General features: G+C 52.4%; 1 protein-coding gene across 1 annotated transcript; it reads right to left on the reverse strand.

The window, feature by feature from the left end:
• Window positions 1–540: 540 nt before the first annotated feature.
• SPARC (secreted protein acidic and cysteine rich) lies at window positions 541–13,469 on the reverse strand. Its single transcript, XM_026118615.2, has 10 exons — window positions 13,311–13,469; window positions 6,063–6,132; window positions 5,718–5,768; window positions 5,224–5,308; window positions 4,667–4,788; window positions 4,281–4,401; window positions 3,461–3,594; window positions 2,964–3,112; window positions 2,095–2,243; window positions 541–1,858 (listed from the first exon to the last, which is right to left on the reverse strand). Exons 2-10 carry the CDS (start codon window positions 6,117–6,119, stop codon window positions 1,830–1,832), a joined length of 897 nt encoding a protein of 298 aa, XP_025974400.1. The 5' UTR covers window positions 6,120–6,132; window positions 13,311–13,469; the 3' UTR covers window positions 541–1,829.
• Window positions 13,470–19,001: the final 5,532 nt, after the last annotated feature.

Consider the following 19,001-nt stretch of genomic DNA (forward strand, 5'->3'; position numbering starts at 1 on the left):
CTACCTTAGTTTCCCCATCATTATATATATTGCTAGAAGGTCTGTAAAACATATTCTAACCTAAGCTGTTCAGCAGTGTCCTCACTTATCATCTCTTAATTTCTTCTACTGCTGCTATACTCAGCAAAGCTGCTTCTCTGATGGGGCAACCAGGCAAGAGAACACAGTATGGCCATGCAGCTCCTGGGGTCCTACACAGTGGCACCGGACCAAGGCGCCAGGTTGCCCAGGGTTCCCAGCCTCTCGCCTCTCCACACACCCGTGCTCGGCCTCCGGTGCAAAACACCTCACTGAACTCATCTTCCCTCTTGACCTGCATTTTTCATACTAATGCCCTTGTGGCAATGATTGGATTGGATGAACTCAGCATCCTTCACAGGTGTGGATAATCCTGATGAAGACCCTCAATGTTTGGTGACTGTAGGGTCATGGAGGTCAGACTTGAGATTCGAGTCTAATGTGCGGAGCGTTGTCTCTGTGGGGCTCGTTTGCTATCCCCCTCATTGGGATGGGAAGAAACAGAGGAACATTGGAAGCTCATTTAGTGTCAGTGTTTCAAATCAGTATTTTTTATTACAGAGACTCATCAGGTTGCTCACACTGTGGCAGGAATTTAATAATATAAGGCACAGGGAACATTCAGAGGTAAAAACAAACAAACAAAAAAAGAGTTCTCAGCCTGTGAGACGTAACCATCCCTTCGCTCCTGTCAGGACCTTCTCTACAAAGGAAAATCCAAATACCCTCTCCCTTCCCTCCCTCTCATCCCTTAAACCCCCAAATCCACAACAGGAAAAAATATTACAGGGCATGTGTTGCAAGCATGCCTCTTTCTGAGCAGAAATGTCCCTTCCAAACCTAACACAGCTTCACTGGGAGAACAGGGCTGGAATTTAAGAACGACTAAGGGAGAAGTGGAAGTGCTCAAGGGCAACACGATTTCAGGAAGCCAAGAGCTTTATCTCAGCTACAGCAGAATCGCAATAGCAAGGCCAGCCACGAACACCCAGGAGGAACATGTGTCAACACTGAATCTCCCTTTACAGCACAGAAAACACAACAGCAGTACAATCATGGAGTAATGGTAAAGCACATAGCATTTTCAAACCTTTATTTTTAGAGGGGCTTTTACAGGATGATATGTGTTTCATTTTATTTATCTGATTTTTTTGTGCGTTCTCCTGTTCATCTGTTTGGTTAGACAGGTTTTTTTTGTGCCCAATGATTGTTAAATTCAAGCCCTGGGAATTAAAAAAAATAAGTAACCCAAAATCCTGCCACTGGCTCTCCTCTACCTGTCTCACCCCCTCTCCATCCCCCCTACCACACGCTGAAATCCAGCACTCCACAATGTCACCGGCAGCCGCTCTGCTCGAAAAGCCCAATCTTCCAACATCCTCGAGGCCTGCCTTCCCTCGCCTGCATTCTGTAACTCAGGGCGGTAAATCAGCTGCGATGTCTTTGTGCCTACGCTGAAGTGTCCGAAGAACATGCTGTTAGTAAGAAGTTAGCAGAAGTCTATCCAAGAGTGGATACGGAGACGGAGCGGATATTTAGGACAGGAATAGGGTCAGTCAATTGTAAAGATGTTGGAGAGAGAGAGCAGATAAGAGCATGTGGAAACAGCCGAGTGAGTAATCTAGTGGTAACAGATTAGGCTATTAAGGAGGACTGTTATTTCTCTTAGTACCGTTACTATATATGTTTAGATCTATATTAGCACCTTGTTCCCAGGGTAAAACAAAATGAAACAAAAGAGGTTTAAAAACCGTAGGAAGTGGGAAGGTTAAAACAAGACAAAGTTGGCAGCAGGGAGGGAAGCTGAGGCTTTAGATCACAAGATCCTTGTCTATATCCTCTGTGGAAGGAAGAGAGAGATGAAGTTAGGAGCCAGATTTGGCCTGGGAGCCAGACACAAGTGCGGGATCTGTCTCCTCTGGGATCCCACAGCTCCCACAGTCCCCCCCGGTCTCCCCTGCTCTTCCCTCCCCAGGAGCAGCTGTAACACACCGTTTCAGCCCAGTCAGGAGCTTCAGGGTGTTCTGGGGTGTCTCCTCCATCCCCGTTCCCTCCCTGGGGCTGGCAGGTACTTACGCTCCTTGATGCCGAAGCAGCTGGCCCACTCCTCCAGGGCAATGTACTTGTCGTTGTCCAGGTCGCAGGCCTCAAAGAAGCGGGTGGTGCAGTGCTCCATGGGGATGAGGGGGGCACGGAGAGGGGCCAGCTCGGTGTGGGACAGGTACCTGCCACAGCAACCAGCACCGTCAGTGCACGCTCCACAACCACCTCCCCATGGGGGGAGATGCTCTGCTGGCCTCAGGAGCCAGCACAGGGCAAGCTGTGTGCCCCAGCCCCACGCCAGGGTGCCTACGCTCTCCCTCCCTTCAACGTGAGCTGCTCTCCCAGTGCCCTCCCAGTGTCCACCACTGGATGCAATGAAGGCTGGAGACTGATGTTTCCTTTTGCATCTGTCCACGTGGCAATGGAGCCAGCAGCCAAGGGTCCTCACTGCTGCCTCCACTCTGCTGGCCAGTGTGTGGTCACTCAGGCACCCACATCCACCACATGGCTAGGCCAACAGCTGCTATTTCAGCTGTCAAAGTCATCCTGGTGCCTTTGGAGTAAGATATTTTAGGGAACTATCATGCGACAGTAAATCTGAGAAGACAGGAACTCCACTCAAGGGTGATGGAAGCAGCTGGGGCCAGCAGGGTCCCCTCTTTCTGCAGAAGAACTTTTGCCAGAAGTCAAAACTGCCCCCACCCCACGCAGGTTCACCCTGGCCCCAGCCAGCTGCGTGCAGGTGTTATCCCTCAATGGGGCTTTGCCTGCACCTCTGCCATCAGCCACCACCTCTGTCTTATCTCTGGCCTGCCTTGACATCTTCCATGACTGAATCATCCTTGTCCTCAGGTAGGAAGGGGTCCCACCAGCTGCCCCTGTCCTGCTCTGCAGACACTCACCCATCAATGGGGTGCTGGTCCAGTTGGCCAAACTGCCAGTGCACAGGGAAGATGTACATGTTGTAGTTCTTCTCAAAGTCACGGGCCAGCAGCTCCACAGTGTGGTCACCAGCTTCCAAGCGCTTCTCGTTCTCATGGATCTTTTTCACCTGTCGTAGGAGATGCCGAGGAGACTTTGTCAGCTGGGGTTAGGTGGGTCATGGGGGAACCCAGGAAGGGCTTTACGTGGGGTACCCAGGGGTGGTTCTGGATGGATGTGAGGGAGAGCTTTCTGGGAGGATGGAGGGAGCCTGTAGGAATGGGGCTGGTTTGGCTTTTGTGGGCAACATTGGATTCTCTCTGCAAGAGCTGCACAAGTGCGCGTGGACATGGGCTCCCCAGGAGGTTTGGACTAGGTGATCTCCAGAGGGCCCTTCCAACCTCAACCATTCTGTGATTCTGTGTGCTGGGGTCTGTTGGGGTGAGTTCCCAGGCTCTCTCCCACCCCGGCCCCTCACCTTGAGCTTCTGCTTCTCAGTCAGAAGGTTGTTGTCCTCATCACGTTCATACAGGGTGATCAGCACGTTCTTGAGCCAGTCCCGCATGCGCAGGGGGAACTCAGTCAGCTCTGTGTCCAGGCAGGCAGGGATGACTGAAGCCAGCACACAGCGGTCAGCACAGCACCCGGACACACAGACCCAGCGCCCTCCCACCTCAGCCCTGAACCTGCCTGAACCTTTACTATCTCTTTATCTTTAGCTACTTGTTTCTCACTCTCAAGTTAAATCCTCTCTGTTCCCCAAAACACAAGCACTTGGAAATGAGTTTGTGTCTCAGCTGACTTGGAGCATCATCAAGGACATTGGCTGCAAGCTGGGTGCTCAAATACAAGATAAGAAGAGGTCTCTGTGACTCATCTAAAACCTGCTGGCCTCCTTCCCTGGTGCGAAGTCAGATGGTTGAGTCCTTGAGGCTGGCCCCATGGCCTGGGGGGGAGGGCTGCGGTGCCTCCAGAAGCTGCTTATGGGGCAGGCATGGACAGTGGGAACCAGAGCAAACAGCCAGCTCTGGGACCATGCTTCACCCTTCTTCAAAGCCTGTTCCCTGGGAACAAGTGATCCCTGTGGCCTTTCTGTGACTTTGGGTCTGAGTCTCAGTTGTGTTCCTGAGCCTTCCCTGAGGATTCACTTAGTTGCAATGCGGGCATGGGGCCAGCCTGGAAAACCTGGCTGAGGCTTAGGGTATCGCTCAGCCCATGGGCAAGGTCCAGGCCATGGCTCTGAAAGCGGATGTGCTTGGGTTAGGGGCACCCTTGTCTAAGGGAGTATCTGCACTTACATTTGCAAGGCCCAATGTAGTCCAGGTGCAGTTTGTGTCCCTTCTTGGTTCCCTCCAAGGTGCACTTGGTGGCAAAGAAATGGCAGGAGGAGTCGTAGGTCTTATTGTCTGTACCACAAACCTGCACAGGATGGGGGGACACAGCATGAGAGGGAGCAAAGCCCAGCCCTGCTTGGGGGTCAGTGGGGAGAGCTTCCAAACAGGACAGCTACCTCAGCTCCTGAGGGTCACCAAGTGGACAACAGCTCTTTGGGCATCACTGGCAGAGACTAGATGGGGACCTGCCACCCCAACCCAAACCATTTCCCCTGCCTTGTCTGGAGCTAGCAGTGCCTTGCATGGGGGTCCCTGCCTGCTCCTGTCCATCATGTGGCCTCTCCCCTCACCTTCTCAAACATGCCGGCGGTGGCTGGGCAGCTGGAGGGGTCCTGGCACACGCACATGGGCGAGTTGTTGTCGTCCACCTCGCACACCTTGCCATGCTTGCAGTGGTGGTTCTGGCAGGGATCTAGAAGAGGGCAGGAAGCGCAGTCAGAGCCTGCCCTGTCCTCACCTCCCGCCAGCTGGCCTGACCCCACAGGGACAGAAAATATTCAGCAGGGACTACCCCAAGAGCCTCTTCCTGCACTGGGAAGATGTGAAGGTTTCTGAAGCCCCCCAGTAGCCCCTGGGCTATTCCTGGTCTCCTTTCTGTAGCCACAAAAAGTAATGGCTTTTCAGTTGCAAAAAAGTGTTTTGGAGAATCTAGTGCAGGAAGAGGTCATGCGCCTTCCTGTCTTTTAAACATACTTGTAGTTTGGCATCATCCTTGTGCTGCAGCCCTTCTTGAGGGAGTCCCTCATGGTTTGGGGTGGCTAAAGGCCCCCAGCTGGGAGTGGGGGACAGTGTCTCTGCCTCTCAGAGGGGTGAAAGCTGGGGGTGCAGGGGGAGGGAAATGACTCACTCTCTGCGATGATCTCCTCTACATCCTCCGTGGGTTCCTCAAACTCTCCCACCTCCACCTGAACAGGGTTCACCCCCACGGGCTCCTGTAGGAGAAGACAGAGTGTCCAGCAGGGCACGTGGGAGGCTCAGCCCCAGCAGCCCCCTTCCCTGGGGCAGCGCAGCCCAATGCTTCCTCTCCTCCCCGGCACTTCAGGGCTGCTTTGGGAGAGTGGTCGGGAAGCATGTGTGGGGGTTCCCAGCAGGCACCAATGCTTGGAGAAAGATACTCATGAAATAATGCAGTTTGTCCCCATGGGGACTTTCTGTAGCACAGCGGTGAGCAACCAAATGAGAGGCTTCCAAGCCCTTCAGGTTTATTTAATCAGTTTGCACACAGGGCAGCCTCATGGCCCATCTGGGGATGGAGGGACTGCTCAGGTGGGGATGTGGGGAGACCCGCTGGGGCCCCGTTCTTCCAGCCAGGGACGGGCAGTGAGGAACAGAGCTGCCTACCTCTGTGGTGGGATCTTCGATGACCTCCGTCTCATCAGGCAGAGCCTCCTGCTGCAGGGAAAAAGGGCTGTGAGCTCGGCTTGCGGGGAGCATGGTCCCGAGGCGGACAATGCGTCAGCACAGGAGAGGTGGCAGGACACCCTCGAGTTTCCTCTCCCCCTCCGCGCCCTGTTCCTAACAGCGCTTGGGGTCGCGGCAGCTGTTTTGTCCTTGGGGAGCCTGCAAGACGGTGAAACCCTCCCACGAGGGCTCCCAGTTTTACTCGTTGCAAAAGAAAATCCCCACCAGAAATGGCCAATGGGCAACCTGACAGCAGAGAGCCATCCCGTTAACTCCCACACTTACCGGCGCTGCCAGGGCTTTGCCTCCCAGGCAGAGCAGGAAGAAAATCCAGGACCTCATCTTTCAGCAAACCCTGAATAAAGGAGAGGAAAAGGAGAGATGAGGAATGAGGTCTTTGGACTGCCATATGCTGCTCGGCTCCAGGCTGAGTTCACAGCTGGCAATGAGACGCATAGAAAAGGGTGTTTTCTTCATTTCCTGCCTTGTCCGTTTGATATTACAGCCTCACATGCTGACTTTTCTAATCAAAACATTAAGCCAAATATTGCTTTCAGTACAAATTCATTTGTTTTCTGCAAAATGGGAATGTGGGGGCTTAAATTCCTTGATGTACTGGAAAAATTACAGTCAAAAAGGCAATTCACCTTTCCTGCATGTATGTTTGGACAAAAAAGTACTTTGCACTTTAAAAACCTCTGATACCAGTGCTGGGTACAGGAAATAAAGCTCTCTATTTTATTTGTCAATCAGAAGAAAAAGTAAAGTGTGGGAAGGAAAGGGAGAGAACACAGAGACTGGGAGCACTTCAGAATTATTTCCTTTAATAAGTGCCCAGAAAAACCCATCCCACACGGACACACGCAGAACCATCACTAGAGGTGGCAGGGCCCAGTCACCCATCCCCAGCACCCCCAAATATTGAGATCTCTACTGTAATTTTTCCCTTTCCTGCTTGCGCCTAAGGGCCCCCAAACTGGCATCAAGGGAGTCAGGATGCCTCTGGTTTGTCTTGCCGGGAGGTACTGCGCAGAAGATGGGCCCCAGGAGGGACTTTGCACCCTCCAGACCTGCAGCTGTTTCAGGAGCGAAAATGCTCCCTAGGATGAGTAAGAGAGGCAGCGTGGGGAGCCCAGCTAACACCGGCTGCGATTTGAGCCGGAAGCAGAGTCCCAGCTGGTGAAATAACCCTGCCCTTGTTCCACTCAGTTCCTGTTTGGCAGGATTGAGCCCCTCTGTGTGAGGGGAGAGAAGAGCTCAGCTGGCCGCTTAATATGCCAGTGGCATCCCATGCCTGACAGCAAAAGGAGGGCTCCTTCTGTTCTCTTCCGCCCGCAAAACCTCCCTGGCTGTCTCATGCCTCCAAGGGCATCTCTTTGCCTGCCAAGGCTTTTGCTACCCTGCCCTTTCCGCTCACCCTCCTCCCATCCACCTGCCTCAGCTCCTCGAGCAGGAGTGAGGAGATGGAAGGGGCATCAGAGCCCGCTTGGTCCCTCCTAGCTGGGCTGCAAGGGGAAATGGGCAGACAGACAGACAGATGGATGGATAGCTTCACTGGGACAGAAAAAATTTCTTATGTCTTCCCTGACCAGAATTAGAGAATGTGCCTTGTTCTTCCAGCAAACACAGGTGAATATCTCCTTTGCTAGTGCCTCTTTTCTCTTCCTCCCTGTGCAAGGCTGCTGTTTCTGCACATAAAGCTGTGACAAGGCTGTCCTGCCAGGGCATGAACCAGGCTGACCTGGCTCCAGCTTCATGCTAATTTAGCATGGTCGGGCCACATGGAGGCTGAAATCCTCCTGCAAATCTCAGCGCTTCACTCGGAGCCCAGCTCACCATGTAAGCAGCGGGGTGCCCTCCTCTCCACCCGGCAGAGCCCGTACAAAATAGGCACACAGGTGTGGAGGGCAGCTTCCCAAGGCCATTGGAGAGCAGGGACCATGGGGATGGAGGCAACAGCTGCTTTGCTGGGATAGAGGCCCCGTGCTCAGAGGGGCCCACGGGTGGGGGCGGAGAAGCCCATTTCCTCTGGCCAGCCGCAGCTGTCCGCTCCCAGTTGGTACACACCGTCCCTTCTCCTCTCCTTTATTTGCTCTGGAGGCTGCCGAGAGCGCTCCTTGCATTTGCCAGGACCTGAAACTGAGGTCACTAGCTCTTCCCTTCTGGAGGGACGTTTTCGGGGGGGAGAGGGTGGAAAAGTACTGGTGAATCTGTCCATTTCCTCCCTTGCTGCCATCCCTGGCTTTTCCTGGGCTTCTCCCAAGGGTCTTGTTTGCCTTGGAAGATGCTCTGATGTTCAGTGATATTCAGTGTGCAGAAACACAGCAGAGTCCAGCCCAGGGGAGAGGGCAGTGAGTGTACACATGGAAGACGGCATTAAGAAGAACCCAATGCCTTATCAAGGCCTTCTAAGATCATGCCCCCAAGCCGAGAAAACCCTGAGTTTCAAAGCCTGGGCATGCAGTGAGCTGGGGTCAGGGAATTACATGCTTGCTAGGAGCCAGCAGACACTCTGAGCTGCCAGTGTTGTGTTTGGAGGAAGAGGGAGCATGAAAGAGCATGAGCAAACAAGCTTTGCAGAGCTGTCTCGCACCGGAGAGGGGAAAACAAGTTTATTTGAAAAACAACATCCTCCTCGAGGCAGAGGCTGTGCACAGAGGACATTGCAGTGTCTGTAAGACCCTGGCTGCTTTGCGAGGGCTTGGTCTTTCCTGAATGCCTGGTGTCCAAAGGTCCTGATGGCTCAGGCGTTCTGCACTCAGTGCTGCTCAGGCAGAATAAGCAAGCTTGGCCCACAGCGTGAGTCACTGGGGACAAACTCCCTCCCTGTGGACCTGCCGTGGTCCTGCTGACCAAGAGGATGCTCTTTGGAGCTGGAAGCTGGGACATGGCATGAGCTCAGCATCCACCCTCCTGCCAGAGGGGCTCAGGTGGGGATCCCTGTGTGGGACCCTGCCCCAGCCATGCCTAGCACCACTTTGCAGGTGCCCCATGGCATGCATAGGGCAGCATGAGGAGCAGACCAGCACCATACAGCAGAGGGTCATTTTGGACAGAGGAAAACAAGATTGGGGAAGACATCTGAGCAAGCAGGGGCTTATATACCCTGCCATACCCTAGAGGAATCAACCGAAGCCAATGCTTTAACAAGACACACCAGAAACCAGTACATCTTGGGCTCAGAGAGGGCTGTTGAACATACCAGGCTCTCAGTACTGCCAGTGATGCCCAATGGCTAACACAGGTGTGGTGTTTACACAGGGCTAAGCTGCTCCCTGGTAGCCACAACCACGACAAACTCAAAGCTGTTTGTAGGGCTATGGAGCAGCATTCCTCCTGCACTGGTCAAATTCCTGGGTAGAACTCTGGGAAATCTAGGTGTGCACACGCCAAACTCCAAGCCAAAAATGAGAGAAGCCTCCATGGCTGGTTGCCACCACCCCTCCTCAGACCTGCCCTACCAACTGCTGACAATACAGAAGAGGGTCCTGGCACCTCCACTGAGCAGAGCTCAACTTCTGGTGCTCACAGGAGTGCAGCTCAGTGCTGCACAGATGGCTTACAGATGTTGGCCTTCAGCTGTCCTCCGGGCTGCAAGACCTACGGGATGGTCGGTTTCCTAAGGCCTCCATGCACCAGAAAAAAGGGACAGGAGGTTTAGGTGGGGGAACCTAGCCTGCCCCACCGATGGTGAAGATTTACAATTTGCTGCAGCTTGTCCTCTGCCTGTCTGCACTGCGGAGTACTGGTGCCATTGGGTCTGGCGTGGCAATCTGCCATCTTCCCAGCACCCGGTGGTATCTCCAATGACAGCCTCAGTTTCAGCCTTCCTCTGACACTGCTGCTTCTCTCTGCACTTCTCAGAAGCTTTTCTCCATGCACCTGGACATCTCTGACTACATCCAAACAATGCCATGTTCCCTGTGGCCCCTGGCCACCCCCACTGTTCTGGGAGACATCCCATGTGTTGCTGAAGCCGAGGGTGCTGGGACCTGCTGGTCAGAGCAGGGGGAGCACCGACAGCACTGCGTCTCCTCAGCCAAGCCCTGCTGCACTGTGGTGTCAGCCATGGGAGCTCACACACTGCCTCCGCTCACCCTGGGGATCGCTTCCCTCCTGAAACTGCCCCAGTTGCCAGTGGGCAAAGTGCCCTGCATGGTCCTCTGTACAGCAGTCTTGGGGCATGCATGGGGAGGGAGCCGGCCCCGCAGCCCAGGCAACACTTGACCCCACTTGTGTCCTAAGTGGGGACTTTGGCTCCCAGTTGCTGTGTAAACACATTCTCGTGGCTCCCATAAATCCCTCTCAGCAGTTTGTCTTCTAGCACAGCCACCAAGGCTGACCTGCCACTTGCTGCATTTTACAGACATTGGCCTAATAAGAGAGCTGTGGGGCGCAGAGAGATTTGAGCCTCAACCCCAGCTCCTCCGTAAATTCGAAGCAGACCACGCTGGCAAGCTCTTTACCACCTTCCCCCCATCCTGCAGCACTATTATAAGCTTCTCCTGCTGGTCAAAATGCCCTGCAACGATGCACAGAGGAGTGTTTGTGCCACTTGGGTCCGTTCGGTCTCTGTGCCTCCCCCTCCAGACTGCGTGCTTCTGTGGGCCATGGGGAGGAAGCCCAGATGACACAGGAGGAGGCTCCGTGGATGGCCAGAGCATGGTCCATGTGGCACTGGCCCTGGCCAGCGTTGCATAAGCCCTATGGGATGCCACGTTAGCGCAGGGAGGAGTCTCTGCCTGGCCCGTTTGACAGCTCCTCCCAGAGGCCGCAACCAAATACAGGATAACCCCCAGCTGCCTTCATCGCTAACCAGGGCGAGAGGCCTCGCTATCCCGGACTGCGATCTCCTGTCTCCTGGAAGCCAAGGAGCAGGAGGGGGTAATCGTGGGGCAAACACCCTCCTCACGTCTCGGCTCCCCACCTGCACCACGGCCGTCGCAGTACCCCACCACGGCCACGCAGGATGCAGCCAGCAGCAGTTGCGCGTATTCACCAGCAATTTGCTCGTTCCTGCTGCAAGGCTCTGCAGAGCCTGAAATATATCCCAGCACCTCAGACTGAATGAAAAGGCAGGACAGGCCCAGAAAAGACTGTTGCCCACTGTAGGCCACGGTTTTCAAGGTGCAGACAGGTGAAGAAACTGGCCATTACAGAAACCCAGTGCAACCCACTGGCTGGCCCCAACATAGCTATGTAAACAAGACCCCGTTGAGCTGTATTTAGCCAATCACTCCCAGTCTAAAATTCAGTTTGAAGACAAAGCTGTTTGTGTGAGCCCCCATAGAGCTCCCGGCTGAACAGGTCCCTGCTTGTCCAGTTGTGTTCCTGGGGATGTCAGCACGCCCCGCCGCCCTGCAGCTGTGCAGCCACTTCATTGCGCCAGGTCTCAAGAGAGCAGGGCAGGAAATGAGGATTGGGCAGACGCCAGCCTGGCTCCTGCCACCTGTGCAGTCCTCTAAAGCTCATACATGGCTTAGAGGCTTGCATATCCAAGAGAGATTTAGATGGCAGTGAAATGAATTTCCCTTTCACGCATGCACACACACCCGTTAAAACACAGGAAAACAAATCTATCCACTGCATCTTTCCTTTCAGAGTTGCTAACTACACATCTACACACCACTGTGCTGTATTAACCCATTCCACTTCCAGGGAGATGGTAGAGCAGCCGTGATTGCACTTACGAGTGTGCCAGGTCTTTGCAGGACTCAGACAGGACAGGGTAAATGCCCATTTACCAGTACAGTTATGTGCTAGCTTGGAGCTATCGCAATTTAACTATCTAGGTTGTACATTGCATCCGTAAAGGGAAACAATTAAGTCAATACCAAGAAAAGTGCATGGATGAGACCTGAGCTGCAAACAGCAGAGAGCAGCTGAGCCTTTCACAGACCCCAGTCAGAAGGGGAATTGATACAGCATTATGCTGTCCTGCCTGAGGTTTGGTTTTGGGTTTGGGGGGTTTCGTTTTTGTTTTTTTCTTGAACTGGACATGGAGCCATGCCAAAAGCAGCCCTGCTTTCTGTGAAGTGCTGTAAGTAAGGATCTTGCTGTGCCAGGTGCAAGTGGGTCCCTCTGGCTCCTGGAGGAATTAGAAAGCTGATCTCTCACTGATGCACAGCCCCGCAAAAAAACAGAGAGAAAGAGCCAGCTGTTAAATATCCTGCACAAATGCGAACCATCTTCAAAGCATTCCCTGGACTCGCCCTGCCATGGCAGCTCCAGCGATAACAGCCCCAACATCCTCGACCAGAGGACCCAGAAGGGGTTTCCATGGAAGCCGACATTCCTCCGCGGCTGAGTCACGGCAGAGAAGAGGATTGGGGAAGGAGGGGCTTGAAAAAAGTTTGAAAAGTTTATTTCTCCTCACCCCCCTCCCAGCACCGCCCACATCCCTGCTCCTGCCTATGTGGCAGACAATAGCTCGGGTTTAGCCGCTTCTCACAGCGCCGCAGACTTTGATTCCGCTTAAAACTCGGCTGGTGCAGCCCACCCAGCCGCTGCGAGCTACTCTGTCCTTTTGGTGGGGGCTGAGGTTGGGGGCTGTTTCACGTCTGTGGTAACCAAGTGCTCGGAGTGCAGGCGACCTTCCCGGTGCCCCCGATCTCACTCCAGCTTGCAACTGTCGCCGGTCAGTTTGGATGGGAATTAAGCCACCATCCTGCTAAGTTTCCTTTTTCCTGGCTGTACGCAACACAGCGGAGCTTTTTTAGAAGAAGGATCCAAAGAGCAGAATTAGGCTGCTATGCACGTCTAGGCAGGGAAAAGACAGCTACTGCCTTTAAAGGAAACAAGCCGCTGGACCTAAAATTGTGTCTGGCTGATCCTTATTTTTAGTATCTTTAAACACACAAAAGAAGAGCTCGATTCTTCAGTTTTTCTCCTGCAACCTCTGTCTCTCTCTCGAACAGCTGATCAGCTGGATTTATGCAAAATAGGGCAGGAGGACCTGAAATGATTTCAAAGTCTGCTTGGAACAAAAAGCCAAGAGTCTTTCTTTGCAGGAGAAATAAGAGCAGGGGGGAAAAAAGGACTCTAAGAGATAAAGTCGACAATGCTTTTGTTCTTCCTGTAGATATTCTGGTGAGTAAAACATCAAATGCCCAAACACTTCAGACTGTGCATAATGCGCGCTGTTTTATAACTAAATCTGATTTGCCGTGCAGGGTGGTTTGATGTGCCCAGACATCGATCTAGCACCTCTCCCCAGGACAATATCCCACAATTTAAAACCCAGAGAGGAAAAAGGGAGAAGAGAGAAAAATTAGGTCAGGTTAAAGCTTTAAAGTCAGCTGTCACCAAAATGCTAGCACCAGTAATGCGGCAGTGAAATGCAGTAACAGACTCAGTTGAGGAGCTGCAAAGAGGAGAAAGAGAAGAAGTTGGGCAAGCTGCTTGGGTGTGTGGTGGGGTGGCGAGGCGCAGAGCCAGGCACCCATGTTGGGGGGCCTGCGTGAGTGGGCTGGGGAGCCACCAGGCCAGGAGAAAGAGCACCGGGAAGGAAAAGAAGAAGGTTTCGGGCCATACCTGACAGTGCCGGCAGCAGGGCTGAGGAAACTTCAGGCTCTTGGAAGGGCTGGGGGAATCTGCAGGTTTTAGGAGGAGGCAGCAGGAAGCCAAACTGTGGGCTGGGTTTCCTGCTGCCTCTCCTCCTCCTCCTCGTTATCTTTCCAAATCTGTCTCTTCCCCTGTCTCGCTCCCCAGTGGGCTGTCCCACCCCCTCTCACCGCCCTGCTCCCGAAATACAGTCCATGGCACAGCTTCCGTTCAGATGATAGACTAGAGAAATCAAGAGGTGCTGGAGACTGGCAGGGTCTCTCGCAGGGACAAATCAGTTCCCAGTGCACTTTTGTAACCGAGGCTTTGTCACAGTAGCTGCTTGTACTCCTGCAACAAGTTTGTAGATTCTCGATCTCTCTTGGACTAACAGTATCAGAGGAGTGGGGAGGAATACCATGTCCATGCTTTCTTTGTACAGCTCCTACCACCTTCACCTACCACAATAAAAACTTTAAATACTGTCATTTCACAAAAGACCAGTTCAGTCCCCGGGCTGGTGTTTTCCATCTTTAGGGCATGCAGAGGGAGCTAGGAGAAGAGTCTGCACTCATCCGTCCTTTCTCCTGACACATTTGCCATATGAAACTGCCTTGCGGGGAGGGAGGGGAAAGAATGATCCCCTTTTTCCAGACTGTGGAGAGTTATTACATGTCTGAAATATGCTCTCAAGAGCCAGAGAAATGCTCAGCTGGGAGAAGTAACCCCCGGCATGCTGGTCTCTCTGCTGTGGTTATCATCCAACAGATCCAGTCAGCTGGTTCTGACTGAGCAAAACTGGTGGCCTGGAAATTGCCAGTCTGTTGAATCTGAGGATCTCTTAAGGTATGGCCCAGTATTTTGACCTTATAGATTTTAACCCAGCTGAAGCAGCTCACCAGCCGGAGGCAGCCAAACAGCAAAGCCATTTGGGGTTGACTTTTCCCATCTGTTCCTCTCTGTGCTAAGGAGGAAAACCCAGCTTCCAGCTCCTTGCATTTCACCATGGCAGAGGAGACTCAAAGTTCACCTGGCCTCTGGCAGAACCACACAACACATCCTTATGCCCCAGTGTGGCTATGGTGCCACATTATAAGGGAAAAGCAGCAGCCAAGTAGCGAGGTTGTTAAATTGCTGGAATTAGGGTGTCCCTGAGGGACCTGACTCTATAACCTGTAGGGCTTTCCTGAGCGCTGTAGGCAGTCCAGCTCATTAGCAGCTTTTTGCAGCTCATTGTGTGCCTATGGCACCATCCATCCCTCACTAAGCCTGGGTGGCTCAGGCAGGGTCACTCAGCCAGGGCAATGCGAGGTTGCTCTCCCAGGGGCTGCTGGAGGGACAGTGGCTCATATTGCAGGCAGGGCTGAGGACAAGTCGTCTGGGCACTAGGACTGTGATCCTGGATGCTGGGTGAAGAGGACACAAGACTCATAATAAAATCTAACACCATGTGTTTGTCTTGTCTGCCTGGGGTCATTCCTCTGAGTGATTACATGCTACCTTCAAGAGGCAAGTGGGCACTTAACCCTTCCCACTGCAGTTTCTGGGGATTTAAATGTCAACATAGGAACAGACCTGTCAGGATTTGCCAAGCTCTGACGACTCTTTGCTCTGCTGGAGGCCTGTTACTTTGTGATTTAGGATTTCTCATCAGCACACGTCTTGTCCTGCCTCGCAGCACTTCTGCTGCACGTGAAAGAGACAGATGTAAGAATAAACATCAATAGGGCCAAAAAGAAACAAAAAATAAACAAAACCAAAATAGAAAGGGGATAGGAAAGAAAAAGATAGTGGAGGGAGCCATGAAGAACCCATCATCACTTCCTAATGGGACTGTGGATCTCTGTGATCAGGCAGGCCAGGATTCTGGGGTTGAAGAGCAAGAGAAGAAAAGTCTTGACAGGTCACTGGTTTAAATCCTGTGTCCTGAAGGATTTGTTTTAGGCAAAAGGCAGTAGCGAACATACCAGAAGGTGGGACCCTGTGGTGCTGTATCCTCCCACTCTGCACTCTGTGGGTTGCTCTTGATGTGGCACCTGGGATTTGGTTTGCAATGGAGGTGGTTATGCTGGAGGCACAGAGGAGCAGAGAGATTTCTCTGTTTGCTTTGAGAGCTGGGGTTGAGAAGCTGAGATTCACATTGTCAAAAGGCTTGGGAGCCTCAGGTTGCCTGGAGATGCCCAAGAGGATTTTGCTATCCAAGAGGGTCTTGCTCCTGCTGAAAAGCTACCAGGAACCTGGCTGTTTCTTTACACACCATTCAAAAGCTATCCCTGAGTTATAATACGTGGATGTTGATATCACCCACACAGGCATCCAAAAAAGACCCCATGCTACCATCTAGGGTCTGTGTGGAGGTCAGCTTTGTGATGGTTGCTAAAAACATGTCTGTCCTTCTAACTCAGCTGGTCACCTGTGGCATGTGGGTGTCTTCTCTTTCTGCCATGGGTGTCCACAGCTCCCATGTGTAGCCCACACATATGTACTGCTCAGCTCCAGAGGTCACACACTCCCTAGGTCTGAGTTCATTTGCTTGATTCACACGCCAAGGAGTTGAATGCTTTCTGCACTGGATTAGTCATGGCTCACATTGAAATCATACAGCTGCTGGTACTTCTCCTAAGAGAAAAAAAAAAGACATCTGGAAAAAATTTTAAGGGGGAAAAAAAGAAAAAAGAAACCACATCTTTTCTAACTGACAACGTGGCAATTGCTCAGTGCTCTTTAGTCTAGCCTGAAGCTAAGCCCTCTTCTAAGGAGAAGTAAATGACAGTGCCAGGAAGATAATTATAACAGGGATTTCTTTATATACGTGGCGGCTTAAACCCTGGTCTTGAGTGAAAGCAAAAAGCAGCCTGCTGCAGTAGTGCAGTCATGTCTAGAGATGGCTCCTGAACTCTCAGCTATAAGTCTCAGGCATGTGTAGAGTGAGGGGTCCTCCCAGCCCTCCTGCCTGTGGGGGGTTAACCCAAACAGGAAAGGGGCCTTAAGCTGCTGCACACATTGCGGGGGAGAGACCAGCTCCTGCTGCTCCCTGTGCGATGGGCACGTTGCCAGGCTTGGGTTCATGTTGCCAGCTGCAGGGTGAAGGGGGATTGCATGGAGAGGGAAGCAAGAGCCTGGAGCAACTGGCAGCCTCTTTAATTTCTGCAGCTTTAAGAAGCCTCCGAAATGACTGAGAGCTTGAGAAAAACTGGAAATTCCTCTCCACGCTTATAAGGCTTAGACATCAAAGAAGAGACTTTGATGTCAGGCTGCCAGGAGAAAAACTGGACCTTGCACATGCTAGAGGTTCCTCTTATGGCATCAAAAGCTCAGGGATCTGGACAGGCAAAAGATGGCCCAAGAGGGCCTTATCAGCCCTGGGACCCTACACAACAGGGGCTGTGCTTTGCCATGCAAACTTGCCTCACAGGTCCAGATTGGGGTCTCTATAAGCAGTGCCAATATGAGTTTCACACACAGCTCCTGAGCCCCAAGTCCCCTTTCTCTTGCTCCCAGCTCAAGTGACCTCACAAACTCAGATGGAAAAAGGAAATAGGACCAGACCCTTGAGACTTCAACTGAATTTACAGCAAAGCCAAAATGTTTCAAAGGCTGAGCGCTTTGAACTCAAGCTAACCTCAATTCAAAATCCGAATTCCTTCATCCCATTTTAAGCCCAGTTTGGAGATCTGGGCTGGCACAGTTAAGAAAACCCTGGTACTCTCCAAGATGGGAGAAATTCTGCTGTAAGAGAAGGACAGAAATGCAAGTGAGAAGTTTGATGGAAGTGATACAAGTGGGGATTAATAATGCTGCTGTATCCTACTCACAGATCCTTCAGTCTAAGCAGCCCTTCCTCCTTTATGCGCTGGGAAGGATTTTTCTAATGAGTTTTTCTGGAGAGGATGATGTTCCCGCATTAATCGCTGGTGGATGTTACAGCAAAACAATGAACCCAAAGTGCATATAGATAAATAGGATGCCCTGGAACCACTGTAGGAATGTCATTTAATAAGTCTTCATTGATTAGGGTGTGGCTGAAGGCTGTGCTCCTCACAGACACAGGCTGCTGTGTGAGCAGGATCCCTTTAGTGCAGTGTGGGAAAGGCAACAACTGTCAGTAAGGCAGCCCGGCACCCGGCTCGGGAAAAGGTAATTGAAATGAGTAAAAGTGCAGAACAGCCAGGCATCATGCTTATCCTAGGAATGTTCCAGCTTTCCAGCTATCTCCAAAACCCAGGAGTATGTCATCAGGTATCAGAGGAGGATTTCTTGGTTTTTTCCATTTCAGAAGGAGATCAGAGGACTGGGCAAAAGACCATGGCCTCTGGATTTGCATTAAAGTAGATGCATGGCCACCATTCAGGACTGGAAGTGCCATCTGCACAGGGCAGGATGAAGCTAAACTATGCCAGGAACTTGCTCTGGGCTGGCTGTCTGGGTCTTACATGGGGCAGGAACTTCTCCCTGGTGGGATGGGACTGTATCTTCAGGCTTGGTGGTAGGGTGGATTGCCCATACAGATGCAGCAGACTAACACACCACCACTTCCAGAGGCCTCTGCCCCTGCAGGGTCACTTTGAGTGCTTAGCCCAGGAAAGCCTGAGTGAATGTCTCATGGCATGGGGAATGGGGCATTGGAATGGACCTGGGGCAACCTGGTTCAAGGGGGTGATGCAGGCAAATGAGGTTCTGGCTGTCTCAGAAGCAGATGGAGAAAGAGGAGGGGATGACATTGTGAATTTTCAGCTGCAAGCCAGAGGCCTGCAGGACAGGAGGGAGGAAGCCAGCTGTGCATGGCTCTGCTGTGAGTCACGATCTGGGAGCAGGCTTCGCTCTGGAGCCCAGAGGCAGGACATGCACTGTGGTGGGATGGCTCGCTGTTTCCGTGGTGTGTGCAGGATCTCAGAGCTGTCCCCTGAGATATCCAGTGGAAGACACTTCCCAAACCTTATGGGGAGGGCTGTCTCCCCCACCTCCTTCAAACTACCCCTGCAACGTGCACTCGCTTGCTTGGACATCTGTGGGGTAGCAAGCTGGGAGGGCATATCAAGCCTGGCTGAACCTCACTGTACTTGGACCCGTCCAATATCCCAAAGGCCTTGTTGATGTTGCTGAAAGGACTTCTTCCTTGCAGCAGGGGACTGTTCTATATTTCCTTCAGCTCATGGGGCATGTTATGTGCCTGAATTACAGACATGAGGCAGCTCTGTCAAATCCAGCACTAGGGACTGAAAGTACCCAGGCGTGGGGCTTAGCATCTCAGCCCAACTTCTCCTTTGCTCAGAACCTTGTGATGGAGGTATGCCTATGCCTTGCAGAACATGCAATAAAGCTCCCAAGGGAGAAACGCAGCAAACACTGCTAACTGGGCAGTCCCCTCGTGCTTCCGCTGTTTACCTAAGACGCACTTTCAAGTCCTCTCCGGTCTGATAGAGGCGGCTTGGCAGCTTTTGAAGACTATGAATAGAACTGCCTAAGGAAATAAACAGGAATCCACCTTCTAGCCCCTGGGACATGTAAGGAGAGGGAAGTACTCTGGTTGCACAGGGCTGCAGTGGCAGCTCTTTTGCATGGATAAACACAGCCTGGCTCTCCTAAAAGGCAGCCTTGATAGAAGGACCTGGGTGAGGCTATCTCCTCTAGGACGTCGAACACTGGCCTCCTCTGGAAAGAGCAGCAGCAACCACGGACAAG

Source organism: Dromaius novaehollandiae, chromosome 15 (assembly GCF_036370855.1).
Source record: "Dromaius novaehollandiae isolate bDroNov1 chromosome 15, bDroNov1.hap1, whole genome shotgun sequence".
NCBI classification, from domain to species: domain Eukaryota; kingdom Metazoa; phylum Chordata; class Aves; order Casuariiformes; family Dromaiidae; genus Dromaius; species Dromaius novaehollandiae.